This window comes from Aphelocoma coerulescens, chromosome 4, assembly GCF_041296385.1.
Source record: "Aphelocoma coerulescens isolate FSJ_1873_10779 chromosome 4, UR_Acoe_1.0, whole genome shotgun sequence".
Lineage (NCBI taxonomy): Eukaryota > Metazoa > Chordata > Aves > Passeriformes > Corvidae > Aphelocoma > Aphelocoma coerulescens.
This window is the reverse complement of record NC_091017.1, coordinates 35,620,838-35,636,713: the sequence shown is the minus strand read 5'-3', so window position 1 is coordinate 35,636,713 and position 15,876 is coordinate 35,620,838. Positions and strand designations below refer to the sequence as shown.

The 15,876-nt window shown below is 35.4% G+C and overlaps 1 protein-coding gene across 3 annotated transcripts in view; it reads right to left on the bottom strand.

Annotated features, from left to right (window-relative positions):
- GRIA2 (glutamate ionotropic receptor AMPA type subunit 2) overlaps nucleotides 1-15,876 on the bottom strand; it is an 89,177-nt gene that overhangs the window by 5,217 nt on the left and 68,084 nt on the right. For all 3 annotated transcript variants that reach the window (XM_069013568.1, XM_069013570.1, XM_069013569.1), the window contains exons 10-12: nucleotides 15,244-15,450; nucleotides 14,370-14,740; nucleotides 10,364-10,562 (exon numbers count right to left, since the gene is read on the bottom strand). In XM_069013568.1, the coding sequence (XP_068869669.1) occupies nucleotides 10,364-10,562; nucleotides 14,370-14,740; nucleotides 15,244-15,450 (777 nt within the window). The remainder of the gene's footprint in view (nucleotides 1-10,363; nucleotides 10,563-14,369; nucleotides 14,741-15,243; nucleotides 15,451-15,876) is intronic.

The window sequence follows — 15,876 nt, the reverse complement described above, 5'->3', positions numbered from 1 at the left end:
CATACTCACTATACCCATATATACCAAAAGACTTGGATATATTCAGCATAACCAGAATGACAGAAAAATAACTGTGTGCTGAAGGCACAGTGAGTTTCTCAGATTCTTGGAATATCTACCATATTGCATACACATTGCTTCTTTCCAGCCAAATGATCCCAAAACATATGACCTTAAAAACTAGGAGAATCCTAAAAAATTACATATTGCACCATTTCTGAAGAGCCAGTTCACAAAGTAAACCATCACTGTGTACTATCAGGTGGGCAGGTGAACAGGAAAAGGTTGCAAGGAACAGGTTTCCCAAATGGTCAAGTGTTAAGAAGAAACCTCCCACTAGATGGCTCACAGGGTCCTTGCTGTATGGATGAAGGTAGGAATATCTGACCCAGCAATCATGAAACTGAAAATCTGTAAGATATTCCGTAAGAACGACACCAGAAAATAACACTCAGGATTTGCCATGACCGTGCAGCCCTCTGCAGCCATGAACACTGAAAAACTTCATGCTGGAATTCATACAGTTCTGAGTCTGGATCCCCACCTAGTTGTCGGCCTTGTCTACATTCCTAAAAAATAAGAGCAGCGAGCCACTCTGTAAGGAATATGGGTGACTTCTAGATTTTTGTTTATATAGCTACACAATATATTCAGTAATACATTTTGTTTTCAGAACTGTGCCATTTTATTTCCTTCATTATTTTCAGAATTTGTATTTATTTGAAAGGTAGAGCTAAATGTAGAAAATGGCAGTGTTAAGAGGGCACCTAGCATTCTGTGTACACCCACACCCACACTCACACTCACTCATAAAGCCCACTTTATTGGATAATTTGAGAAAAGCACATGTACACATCCTAATTCAAATACACTGCAAAACATGCTACAAGAACTAAAAGCACAGTACATTGTTACTTAGATTTGGCCAGTGCTAGAGTTGACCATATTTTTTTTTTTCTGGGCTGTGCTGGTATTGGCTGGGCTAAAATTAATTTCCTTCACAGTGGCAAGTATGGGGCCTTCATCTCCTTAAAAAAACATGGAAAAGCATGCAGTCATTATCAACAGGGGACAGCATCCTGAGGAAACAGAATCCTTGTGAATGCAGGATGTCCCATGTGCAAGCTGGGCTCCCACACTTGCTATCATGCACTGCAAATACCAGAACCATTCTAGACGACCATAATGACTACGAGAATGCAAGAGTACAGAAATGATCTGCATTGCTCTTAATTACTGTGGCTGATTGCTATTGCAAGGTGACACTCAGTGTATACGTGAAATGTTAAAAGTTAATTATAATTTTGGTGTTACTATCAACACCAACATGACAGTATAAGACCCTAATACTCACAATGAATATTTTTTGTCCCGCTATTTAAGACTTCTACAACAATACAATGATACAAAAATGTCCCAGGAACTGATACATTTTTTTTTTACTATCATGTCACCACGGGGCATTTTGACTATCAAAATTATTATTATTAATATAATTATTATTATTATTATTATCGATATCAACTCCATTATATAAACTTTTAAAATTACAAAGATATAATATGGATTAATAAATAATAATTATTCAATCTATAATTATAATATATTGTGATGTTATTATATCTAAAATTTATTTTATTATTATGATTATTATTACAAAGTACACATCCTATTCAAATGTAGCTTCATTAAGAAGCTAATTAGAAAATTAATTTATGCAAAGCTTTATCAACTTAATAACTTTATTTTGTGGGTCATCAGATAACTTTTCTATTTTGACATTCAAAGACCTATTATTCTTAAAACTGGGGTGCTGTAATTAGTATGCCATTGACAGAAATAGCTCCTCGAACTACTAACATTCTACTACATGACGATCTTGTACTGTGGGAGTAGATCTCCAATCCTCAAACATGATTTATGAAACCATCTTGTTGACCTTCCATACTTTTTGACCTTCCTGAACAAAAGGACAGGAAGTGATAATGTCACCAGTAGCTAAAAAGTATAATAAAACCCCAAACTTGCTAATTTAGTCAGTAAATAAAATATTAATAGATCAAAAAAAAAAAAAAACAAACCTACAGAAAAGAATATAACTATTATTTTTTACTTAATTAGCTGAAGATTAAGTACTTTGAAACACCATCATTTATACTGGGTGAATACTTAAGGTAAGTTCAAATGAATGTAAGTTCTAAATTTTGTAATACATGGATATATTTATTCAGTAATGGTAAAAATTATTTACATCTTCTTAAGATGCCATTTTATGGCTTTTCAGTTTCCATTACTTAATTGAGCTACCAAAAATATCTTTAATATATTTGGTCTTACTAATAAAAAATCTAAAACATTCTACTTCATGAATTAATTCCTCAAAAGTATACTTAAAATAATTTTCTCCAGAAATGTGCAAGACAGTGACCTTATTTAATCATCATATTCTCCATGTGATTTAAGAGTTAAGCGACCAAGGTTGTTCTTACCAAGGTATGTTCCCAAATCATTTAACTGCCATTAAAATACTGCTGAAGTGACTCCTCCTCTGAGACCGACTAATTTCAATTTCCTCAGAATTGAAATTCCTCCCCACCATTCAGCATATTCATAAAATCAAAGCAGATCATTTCAATACCATTTCTTTAAAAACTTGGACAAATGTCATAAAAACCTAATTTCTACAGTTTTGAAGTGCTGATGACAAGGGAAAGTACGCTCCTAGAACTTACTTTACTGTAATAAACCTTCTGATAGTGACAATTGTGTTACAGTCATGTTGTGGCATCTACTACCAAAGCTTTGCAACATCACTGTAATACAAATGTAGATTTGTAAGCAGGATCTCAATTTGCTTAGATGAAACCTGGTAACAAAGAGGAGACAGCACGTGGTATGTTGTGAACTGAAAAAAATCCAGCAAACAACGGCAGGTTCTCAAACCTCACAAGTGAAAAAAAGAATGCCAGAAAGGAAAGTATATCTGCTCTATGGTGTGAAGAAATGAAGAGAACAAAGATAATCTACACAAATGACCATAATCTAAATATATACCTTAGTCTTGTTTTTGATGAGATTAATGTCAAAGAAGACTGGAACACCTGACATTGTGGATGTCCCATCTCTGGAGGTGTTCAAGACGAGGCTGGATGGGGCTCTGAGCAACCTGGTCTAGTGGAAGGTGTCCCTGCCCATGGCAGGGGGGTTGAAACCAGATGATCTTTAAGGTCCCTTCAACCCAAACCATTCTATGACTAAGTAATAGGAATGAGGTGTAGGAGACAGAGGAGTAGAAACTCCTGCTATTAAAGGAGGCTTTGATTTACAACCCTGGAAGAGACTAGGTCTGGCTTAATTGACAGAGATTTGTGGACTTTAAGCAAAAGGATTACAAACTTGTGTTCCTATCATTATAAGTAAAATTGTACACTGGGTGTTTTGGTGAAGGGTTTTAAAATATAATAGTGTGATTTTATATAGTTTAAGTTAAGAATGTAGATAGTATAAGAGAGTCAACTGTGTGTACGTGACATGAGAAGTTATTGGTCAAGACATAGCTGCACTGCAGTGAGAAGTGCCACAGGTGATAGGTCATTAATCTAAAACAAAGTGTCGTTTTAAGTATCTATTGGATTAGAAAGTTATAAATTACGATGTAACCCTAAATCTTGTGACTAGTCGCCATTACTCGTATGTGTTGTAAAATCTCACGCCTCGACTGATGCGTTTGTTATTTTAAACAATAAATTCGTGTAGTTGCATAGTCCCATCCCTTAAAGTTATTTTCCTCCGACACGTGAAAGTGTGAGAAACGGACAATGAGGGTACAGAAAAGGAGATGATCAAGATGAATGAAAAGAAAAATAACTCATTGCACCCGTACTGGGGGAGCAGGAATAAACTGAATACCAAAACACAAAAGTACTTTTTCAAGTAGTCACAAATCTGTAGAGAAGTGCAAATGCTGTTCTTGGAGTCTAGAACCATAAACATACTGCCTGGCCTGAGGAATGAAAAAGCATTCAAACTCCTCTTTTGGTATAAATATTGCACAGCATGTACAGCTTCAGATGGCATTTTTAAGTGAAAACATTACAAGACAGAAATGACTAAGATTAGTAGGAAAGAAAATTGGGATGTCAAAACACAGACAATGGAAAATAATTTATTTATTATATATGAGAAATGGAAAATTCTGATCACTAGAATGATAGAAATGAAACTTTCTAGTTCAAAAGCATGATCCAGCAATTGGGACCAGTAAGAAAATCTGCAATAAAATTGGAGATCATCAGCTGATAAAAACAAAAGAAACACAGATCTGTCACTATGATCAAAATGGTTACCAGAAAAGTGTGATAGAATTGGGAGAAAATTGTTTCCAGAAAAGATAAAGAAATATTAATGCATTTGTACAAAGCAAACTAAGATCTTGGGTGGCAAACAAAGTACACTTCTGCTCATTCAGGTTTAATGCATCAGGAAAATAAACACTGAGAAGAAAAAGATCTACATAATAATTATTAATGTACTGTAACAATTGAGAATAAACCAGTTACAAATACGTACAGGCTGGAAAAGAAAAGATGCTTCTAACCATAGCAAGGGTAATGTGGAAAGAGAAAAAAAAAAACAACCTAAAAAATAACAAAAATAGATGCTATGAGGAAAAAAAGAAAGTACTGATTACTGCATTATTTCTTTTAAAATAACTTTCAAAACGGCCTAAATCAATTCTTCTCTGTTGTCCAGATGCAAGGACCTCAAAAAACAAGAGACAAGTGAAAATTAATCACTTGAACCCTCTGTATCAAACAGGAGGGAGAGATGTTGGAACCCTGGGTTCTGAGAATTTCAGCCTTTCAGTGCTGATAGGCATTGGTCCTCAGAAACACACTGTATTCGATCCAAAACCCTGGGAAGTTTCCTAAATTGTGTGATAACACTGAGGTTGTTGCTGTGTAATTAAAAGTTATGTCACTGGGTGAAATATGTAGAAATGTAGAAAATTAGGTTTAGAAGATAGAGGTAATAATAGGTTACAATATGGAGGATTTTGGGTGTAGATTTATGTCTGCTTTCTTCTCCTTCTTCTTCACAAATCTGAATGTTCTGTCATTGGGTCAAAAGTTCCACATTGCAGAACATGAAAAGTTAGTAATTAGATTGTAAGTAAAAACATATCTCATAATTGGTTAGTTTAGACTTTAAAAGGCTTGGAAAATTAAAACTCACGGCCATTTTCCACCTTGTCAACCTTGGAGGCACACACTGTGCAGCTGTATTACTGATAAGATATAATAAACAAAGTCCAAACAAGAATTCTCAATCTCCTGAGTCTCAATTCAAACTCTGAGTAAAAGAACTCGAGATGTAGAGAAAAAAGAAGAAAAAGTGATAGGAAAGTATAAGCATATATAATAATATGCTATTGGATGCAAAGGCAGTCCTTGCACCAACTCAGGGCTCAGATCTGACTCTCCTCACTATTTCAGCTGTGGACCTTTTTCTCCTATCAATCTAAAGAGCCAAACCCACACTCTCCACCCCCATCTGCTTTGCAGATCTATGGAGTGCCAGTCCTACACCCTCTCTGCCTCTTAAAGTATCAAGCAGAGTCCATGGCAAATATTACAGGGTATTTCATGGCTGAGTCTCTCAACTCCTTCACCTCTCAGAGGCTTATGTGGAGTTAGTCAAAATAAAACTCTGGAAACGTATGTTCTGTATTTCTTCTGCATCTCAAACTTCAAAAATTGAGGCTGAAGTATGATTCATAGCTTTTTAACCTCAACTTAATTTAAAGAAAAAATCATGTTTCTTCTCTTCTCACCAGTTTTAAAGATTCCTGTGGGTTGTTTTTTTTGTTGTTGTTTTTTTTTGTTTTTGTTTTTGGTTTTTTTTGTTGTTTTTTTTTTTTTTTTTTTTTTTTTTTTTGTTTTTTTTTTTTTTTGTTTTTGTTTTTGTTTTCTTTTTTTTGTTTTTTTTTGGTAGAAATCTCAGTATCTTGATGTGCATTTGAGGTTCATTTGCTGTATGCTTTTTTTTGCATCTCCTCTTGTAATGCAATTGTTAACATAAATACTTTTACAAATTAAAAAATATTTCAAAATACTTATAAAAGTAGAGGCACTGGACTTTTGTTGAAGACACTTGGAAAAGACATTGCTACTTTCCTTCAGGCCAAATTTTCATTGCCTCCCAACAAACAACACTTTTGCAGTAGAAATGACTCAAGAGCTCTTGTCAGCTCCAATGTTTGTTTCTGGCTTTCCACTGTGTGAGAGGATTTCTCTACAAGATTTTAAGGACTGTCATCCTTCCAGCACATTTCCAATGCCCAACTTTTCATTCTGCAACTCTTGCCTCTTCAGCAACAATAAGCAACTCTTGAACAGTCTTCTCAGTGAAAGATAAGGGATACTTCCCTGTTATGGAGCAATTCTACTTGCTTTTATTTTGGCAGAGGATCTATTCTTAAAGGCCACCAAAACATTTACAATGAAACAGACTGGTCTGTCCATGTCACACTATAGGTTCAAAAATAGGTAATATGAAGAGATTTTAAATAAAAACTAATGCAGAGAGAAAGTAAATTAGTTTAGTTATTTCTCTGCACATCATTTTCTTTTTGAGATGCCTTATTACTTTACATATAGGACTAGTTACAATTCATCTTCTGAAATGGAAAAAAAAGGTGGGATAATTGATTTGATTTGTCTATCCAATTTGTACATATCTTTAATGAGCAGCACTAGGAATACAGCAAAAATATGACAGAACTGTAAAAATAATTAACTTTTGTTCTTGTATCATTTTGATATTAATTTTCAATATACCTTCAAGCAGGTGAAAAGCATGGAAATGTTCCAGGGAATACTTGAATATTTACTTTGATTCTTTGTTCCAGTGCCGTAGCCCATGCAAGTAAGTGAAAAGCTAACACATATAGATAATGCTTTAAATTAGCTTCTGCAGTGGCAGGTGAGCAGTAGACTGTCTTTTTGGGTTAGTGACTTTTTTCCCCTTCAAAGCACAACTACGTGTCCTGGCTAATGCACAGACCAACTGTGAAATCACGCAAGGCAAAGACAGCGTGTGACTGTGGACAGTGTCACCAAGACGGACCGGAGTGACAACATTTCACTGCCCACCATGTACCTCTCCACCAGGTAGTACCTGTGACCCAGCGATTAGAGAGATGATGATGCATCTGCACAAGACCAAGTGAAATGACTCCTGAATTTTCCTGGCGGTGCTTGCAGACTTATTTGCATTCTCACCACTACAATCCACTATTGATTTCAGAAAAACAATGCACTTTGGGGAAACCATGGCCACACTTACTTTGTTGTTTTGCCCATAACCCAAAAGAAAATGCAAAAGCCATGCATTATATACCTTTCAGTTGCACTAAGAACTCTACAAGGACTATCTATAAAGCAGAGGCATTAGCAAGAATCAGAAGTGGTAAATATCCCAACTTAGCAGAACAGAGCTCTCTAGACTTGGATTGTACTTGTGATTCTACTAGTACTGACTCTGAGATCTCCTGAGGAAAACTACTACACATTCTGGTATTTACAGAAACCACATTGATCTGTCATTAAAGAAAAAACATTTTGTCTCTGTAGACTTATAGCTACAAAATTATCTATAAGATTATTACTAACAAGAAATAGTATCTTGATGATGTTTGTGTCATTATTTTTGTCACCTTTTTATTTTAAGAATACTTTAAAATCCATTATTTTTGTACTAGTATTTCCTATGTAGAATGTACCAAGCCTCTGCTTCTCATCTTAAAGCAGCACTAGAAACACCAGAGCACAATGCTTTTTCATCTCTTTTTCTCAGTTATGTTTCTTGATGCAGTGCCAAGTGATGCTCTATGCACTCTTAGTAAGAATACCTCCTGCAGGTCCATACTACCTTTAAATCTAGGAAGTGCCTACCTAAATTGGGGTAAAGTGCAAAGGCAAGACATTCTTTAGTCATGAATGCCAAGGATGTTATCCCCAAGTGATATGGGCTAGCTTGTGTGCTACTGTCTATAGGATATGTGATGAGCAGTCAGGAGCTGGAAAAAGGCTTGACCCCACTTCTTTCAATTAACATTACACACATATATAGTCAGCTATTCCCAACAGGATTTTTCAGCCAACTTTCACCATCTAAGCAATTTCTGAGAATTCCTTTCTGAAAAATACTGTAAAACATCTCTTCTTCAATTGTTATGTTATAATATATTATCACAAAACATGTTTTAGTAGAAAAGATAACTCGGTGTTCTATTCTCATCCCCCGTACACAACTACCTTTTATTTTGTGCTGACCCAGAAGTTAGGGCTCTGCTAGTGATGATTCAGTACACATTCCATCAATAGAAAACAAACTTGTAAATAATGCTACTTCCTGAAAACAGACTAACTGAAAAACCCCATATGTTTTTTTTAATTCCTGGGAGTGACAGAGCAGAAGCCAGACCATTTTAACTTGCTGCTAGAAACACACTCAAGTTGTTTTCAGCTGTTCAAAGAATTTGAGTGCTAATTTCAGGTCATATAAAAATCACACATCCAGTCCAATCCAGTCAGAATACAGATATACTCTAGGTATAGAGTATCTAGAAATTTTAGTCGCCTTAGTGATAGAGACTGCTTTCACATTGTCTTCAGCAGAGAGAGTATCATTCTTGAAACTTGAGTTTCAGGCCTCTTGAAAACAAATGCTGGCAGTTGTTATTTCTCGAAAAGTAACTGGACAAGTTTAAGTGGTTTTTATCAAACAGTAGATAGAGGCATCAGCTTAAGAGGTTGTTTTGCATGCACTGTGCCCAACTTGTGATAGAAATTGCTGAGTAGAAATTTCCAGAGATAATTAGAGTTTTGTTTGTGCAGACCCAAATATAACTAAACCAAAGATGAAGAATATGCCCTCACAAACCCTCTACCTAATTTTTACAAAAGTAACATTTTAGTGCTCAAGCAATCGCCAGGAACACCAGTTGTGTAAAAGTGGAAATATGTACATATATGCTAGGAGTACAACTAGACACTAATGCATGCACATACAAACACTTTTTGTTTAAAATTTAAATGCTTAAAAATCTCTAAAAGAGAAACTATTCAAAAGAAGTGACCTACTGTTAATTCACATTCAATCCCCAGGACCCCCCTTGTAGAGTGTTCTAAAAGGTTTATGTTCACAAAACCAGAAACATGCCTGTATGCTTCTAAATGCTTCTAAAGACTCTTAGTACAAGCCCAATCTCATTTTTACCAGCTCACACACCTGATGTTAGTTTTGGTTTAGCCAACAGGAAGGCAATCAGCAGCAAGTTTTATTACTTAACCTATCTTCAAAATCTGAATATTTCTACAGTTGAGACAAATATGATTCCTATTTAGTCCATTACCAGTTAAGTGTGCATTATAGGATCCAGTGAAAACTATAATCTAGAAGTTACTGCTCTAATTATACAGCATATAAAAAATATCTGTGACAATCTGTTTAATTTCATTTTCATGTCAGTGTATGTTTGAAATATAAATGAATTATTTATAACTATTTAAAATACATTTTGTTAAATGTAACATCATGCACTAAAAAACATGAAAACAGAAGTTTCTTTCTGTTTTAGCACTTCAGATGTGTTTCCTTCATACAGTGAGAGACATACTGAGCACACAGACAAGGCAAGGCCGTTCTGGGCTTTTTCTGTCAGCAGCCTTAGTCTCTCACTCATTTGCTGGATGGATTTCACCAGGCTAGCTGATGTCTCAAGGGTAGCCTGAGACTCACACATTGGAAGTTTCATGTATTTTTAAAACTGCAATACCCAGAGGCAGGAGGTGAGGACTGACAGGCTTCCAAGGCATGAATATAACACAAGTACAAGTAAGAACTGTTTTCAAAAGCAGGCATGTATTTTCTATGGCAACTGACAGGATTATATCCCATTCCCCATCAGCAAGCTTGAAAAATCATGTAGAATACTTATTAAAACATGAATGTGCACCTTCCCATGTTCTTATTCACTGTATGGGTACCTAAAATATAGCAGAGCTATGAAACAGATAAATGACATCAACTTCCTTCTTCAAACATACCTTGTTTTTCACTGTATAGTGGAGTATTTAGGTAATGTTGCTTCACATATTTATATCAAGACCCTTATGTTTGTATATAAATAATAAAATGTAACAATTACAAATCAACAGGAACACTTATACTTGTGAATTGAGCTGTGCAGATCACACTTTCATAGCAATCTTTTAATAAAGCCAAGGGAAAACACATGTACATGAGGGAAGATCTACTTAAAACAATCTTAAAAAAAAAAAAAAGTAGAGATTCTTACCCTAAAAAACTCTTTAGTGGAGCCAGAATCTAATGTTCCATAAGCAATTTCTGTTTGCTTGGAAAGATCCTCTGCACTTTCAATGGGGGACACCATCCTCTCAACCGTCAGGAAGGCAGCTAAGTTAGCCGTGTAGGATGAGATTATGATGAGGGTAAAGAACCACCACACACCTCCAACAATGCGCCCCGACAGGGATCTAGTAACAAGTATGAAATGGATTTGTAAAGTGAAATGGAAATCCTAAAAAGGAACATGTTATCAGTTTTATGCAAATGATGCATTATACTCTAGGGAAGCATTTCAGGCTATCTCAGAGTCCAGCTCTGCATATGCATCGTATGGGAAATCAAGGCATTCTCCACTGGATCTCCTGGACTTCGCTGAAATCAGGACTCCAGAGTTTTCTTTTAGGAGAACCTAGTGATCCAGTTCTTCAAAGTTTTGACAACCCTTGAAGACTTGAAGGAAACTGCTCCCATCATAATGTGCTATATTTAACACAAACTTTTTGTTCCCTCTGAAGCAATTTTGTGTGACATTATGATGAGGATCAAACAAAATCAGTGAAACAGTGCTTTCAGATAAACCAGTATGCACTTTGAAATCAAGGGCCTTGATTGGTTTCATAAGACATTCAGACAAAGACTGATTTCCACAAAACAATGGCTTATGCTGCTGTACACAACCCGTACTGAGAAACAAATAGCATTATTTGTAAGAAGCTTGCCCAGGGAATATCTATAGGCTAAAAAGTGCACACGACTTTTGAAAGATACAAGCATTTAACAAACAGAGGACTGAACATGAAATCAGTGATAATATAGAAAAATGGTGAAGAAAGTATATTTTTAAAAATAATAATAATCTGATGTTTATAACTGCAGCAGGTGGGCTCTTATGGATCTGTGTTTTGCTTCTCCTGCTCAAGAAGAAAGAAGAAAAGAGAACTCAAGAAAATTTATAAAACAGTATAAAGCACACAACTCAACTCAGTAATTTTCAATAACAGAAAACTAATATAAGAGAAATATTGATATTACATTATTGTCAAACTTGGAATTTTTTCTTCACGATCCTTTAAACTTTGAAATTAATTACTACTTTGTTTCCAAACAAGACATTATGGGAAACAGTATATAATCTTTGGAGATGTGCTTAATTACTAGGCAGAAATGTGCATGCAGCTGAAAGTCTAGTACTAGGGCATTACAGTAGCTTAGGTATGTCTTGGTGTGTCTCCTGTATTCATTAAGTAAACAAATTAGGAATCACAGGAACCAAATTAAATGCAACCAATTCTGGACAAATTAATTTTTCTAAATGCTACTGTATAAAATCTCAGTCATAATTCTGACATAGGAAGATTTATTCCATGTCACAACAGTCTCATTAATTCACTCTACTACAAGAAAATCAAGTCAGATGAGGTCCAAAACGTGTTATCAAAAGGACCATAGAAAAAAAATTATTTCAAGCTCATTCTAAAGTGAGATGTATTCTGCAAACATGCTTTCCATCACCTTTGAAAAAACATCACATACTTATTTTGAAATGGAGGTAATTAGAATATAAGCTAATTTTACAAGTAAAATATTGAGTTATAAGATATACTGATTATATTATATTACGTATTTGCAAGGTAAAATGTGTCAATGTGTATTTAATAACTGCCAACTTTATGGCACTTTATATTGTATTGACACTATAAATGACAACAATTTTCAGAAGTCCATGATCTGTGAGCCACTGACTTTGTGAAAAAAGAATAAGCTCAATATGAATCCAGAAATTATGCTCCCACATGAATTTTACAAGCAGAATTATTTGGGGTGTCATTTGTATTCAACATTTCCCCAGCCAGTCTGTCACAGACTTCTTTTTTTATGTACATTTTGAAAAGTTTCTAAAATGTGCTAGTATGAACCCACACTTTAGAAGCACCTTATTTACCAGACCTTTAAGAACTAAACCAAAAATTTCTGCCAACAGTTACATAAATTTGTGCACCATATTTTGTACTTAGTAAGGTATTATCTGGCAGAACAGAGCACACTCACTTCTCAGAAAAGATGAGGAAAACTTTGCTCTAAGTTATGATTATCACATAATATATTACTCTACTCTTTTGTTCCTCTACTACCCATGAGGCAACATAGGGACTGCTATTACAGACCACTTCCAGGTGGCCCAGTCTTACTCAGCACCACCTTCCAGACTCAGGGAACCCTGGTAACTTGTCTAACTCTAAAAGTCTTAGAGCAGTTGTCATTTTTATAAGAGAAATGATTGCCATAGTGCAAAATTTAACTTCAGAAAGGTACTTTGTTGATGCCTGAAGATAGTCCTTTTTATATTAACACTGATTCATCTGTAGGCAGTTCAAATTCCATAGTGAAATGTTTTGCAAAATCAGAAGTAACAAGTTTTTTTTAGCCCTTTTCCATTTTTATAATAAACAGATAATATACAAACGACCTTCCTCCAAATTATGTTTGCAACGAAATAAATGCTTCACTGAAACTAAATATTGAATATACAAAATTGAGTTTCATGCACCTTTTGTGATGACCATTTGCTATCACTATTCTTGCACTGCCTTTCAAAAGCTGTCAAACCATACAAAACAACTATTGTGCTTTCATAGCTAGTAAAATAACAATGATAACAAGAAAAGGATCATAATTCTACTATAGCCTTGATTCAATAAAAATAATTTTGTACTAATAGGTGACTTAGCAGTCAACTCCAGCTGTGAAATGTGTAATCAATACAAAAAACCCCACAGGAGTGAAATTAACACAATTTCTCATGATCTGCAACACTTTGCCCTCTTCACTGTCTTCTCTTGTATAAAATTCCTATTGTGTTCCATGCGCCAAGTGCATTGCATCTTTCATCATAAAGGCTGGCATCTCCCTCTGTGATACAGCAGCCTTTACACAGAATTGCTTAAGTTCTCACACAATAAATGCTGTTTTTTCTGCAGCAGAACAACTTGAAAACCTGCTTTTGCCTTTTGGGATGCATGACTTCTATCTAAGAAACGCTCCCTTGGTATGATTTATTTTGACCACCAACCACTAGACTCACTAAAAATTGACCTGTTCCCTGTCTTAATTCAGGATGTTTACAAGAAATGTAATTATCCTAAGCAGTTTTAACTAAGTCTTCTGCCTTGATTTCCTTAAACCCAGCTGCCCTATTTAAATTGTTACTGTATTTCCTTCAAGCAGCTAACAGCTATTTACCTACCTATACTTACCACATTGCTGAAACAAGGCTAGAACCACTTCTGCACAAGCAAAATAGAATATTTAATAAACTGCAAAGGAATTAAGTGCTTTACAGTTGTCCCTAATCAAGTAGAAGAAAATCCATGAGGAATTAAGCACTTATGAACTGGACCTTCAGATTCATTTTCGCAACTTCCTTTGTGAGTTCTCTAAAACTAGGACATGTAAAAACAGCAGTGTTTTGCAAATACCCACATGAAATTAGAGCCATCATGAGACTTTTATTTCAGTTCAAGGCTCTCTTGGGGAATAAGAATGTGTTCATAACCATGTTATGACATGTAGTGAGTTTTAGAGGGAAAGTGCTGCCTATGTAGTTCGTGACTAGTATATTATCCTTTTTTCCCACTACAGTTGTTGTGAACCATGTGCACTGTCAACTGTAAAATGGGAATATGCAGCAAAAACACGGTACCCCTCCAAGAAGGCATGGAATGATGTGAACCTTATGCATTTTACAGTCTCTTCATGGTGTATATAAATCCACTTGGAAAATTTATGATCGACATTAAGACGGTATCGATCAACTACATCCTGACCCTATGTCACAGACAAGTGCTTTTATTTCAAGGACTTCTGTGACTTTAGGGAGGGAAAAAAACATTGCAATAATTTCTCTCCAAGAATGAAAATATATGCACCATGAACCTCTTCTGGCTGAGATGGCTGAGACCAAAAATGCACAAAGTTGAAATGAGTGAGTAACCAACCTTGGCGAAATATCGCATCCTTGCTGCATAAAGGCACCCAGGGAAAACCAGAGACTATTAAATATCCCAAATTCATTAGTTGATTCATTAGTTTGCGTTTCTCTTCCATCTTCAAATTCCTCAGTGTGCCACTCGTATGGGCTAAATCTGCTGACCAGGAATAAAACTACACTGACCCCAATGTAGGCAAAAACAATGCACATCCAGATTTCATATGCTAACGGATCAAGAAATGAAAACACTCCTGGCTTGGACTTCTGAGGCTTCTTGATCATTATTGATATCCCCAGGCTCATAAAGGGCTTTGAGAAGTCAATCACCTCTTCTCTCACCAATGTTATAGTTAATGGAGCGATTGCAATATCGGCTTTCTGTAAAGGAAGAAAAAAAGCAAATAATAGCTAATGCAATGAACAAAGCAAAAAATGGTTTCATTTCTATGGTATTTCACAAATAGAAAATAGGACAGCAGAGACACCAGCAACATTTGTTTCACTGAGAACATCCGGTGGAGAAGTTCAGAAATTTTCAGTTGAGCTCATACTGAAATACATACAGCCATATGGCTGATGTAATCCAAGCTTTTGCTTTTATATATGCCCTATTAAAAGCATATGGCATTTAAAAGTTTAGCAAAGTACTTAGCTTTTCACCTGGTCAGAAGGATGAAATATGCATTCACGTCCCCCCAACTTCATTTGCATTTAAAATGTAATTTAAAGTTTTACTTTCAAAATTTTTCATGCCATTAGATTTTAATAATTCCTATCAAATTAATTAGATAACTTTCCTACACTCTAGAGAGAAAACGAAACCAAATCCCACTCCTTCCATCAGTCATCTTTAATGGCTTCATTATAGAAAATTTTCTTACCCCATAAACAAGTTCTCCAACCATCCCATTCCAGATTTTGGTGTCTGCATCCCTTGCCCCATACTTGCCATCCCCAACAATTGTGAGCTTATATTTGAATCCACAGTGCTTAGCAATTTCTGTAGCTAAGTCCACACAATAGCCCTCATATCGATCATTTCCTTCAAGCATTTCGTGATTTTTCTTCATCATGACATATGGGGACTCCTGCACAGAAAGAACTTGCCTTAGCTACTTGACAGAGATGTTCATCAGTTGTACATGTCACAGATTAGTAAGTTCCCTTTTACATGTGAAAAGAGAGATACCATCTGAGTCATACATGCTATGTATGCGTTAGTTGTTAATTGTTAATGTGACATGTCTTTAACACAGTTAAAAGCTGCATTCTCCAGAGTTATACACAAATAACAATACTTACAGGCATAGTGATTCCCAGAAGTATGTTAATAATGACCATGAATGTTAACAGGAGTTATGCATTCAGAGAAGAAAGAGTAAATTCCAAAATCAGTTTCTTTCTCTCATACAGTTTTGATGGAAGAAGGCAAAGGTATTTAGTTGATTGTTGTCTTATACAAGAAAATTATTTGCTATTTCACAATGACATCTCTCCCTGGGAAAACACTTGAG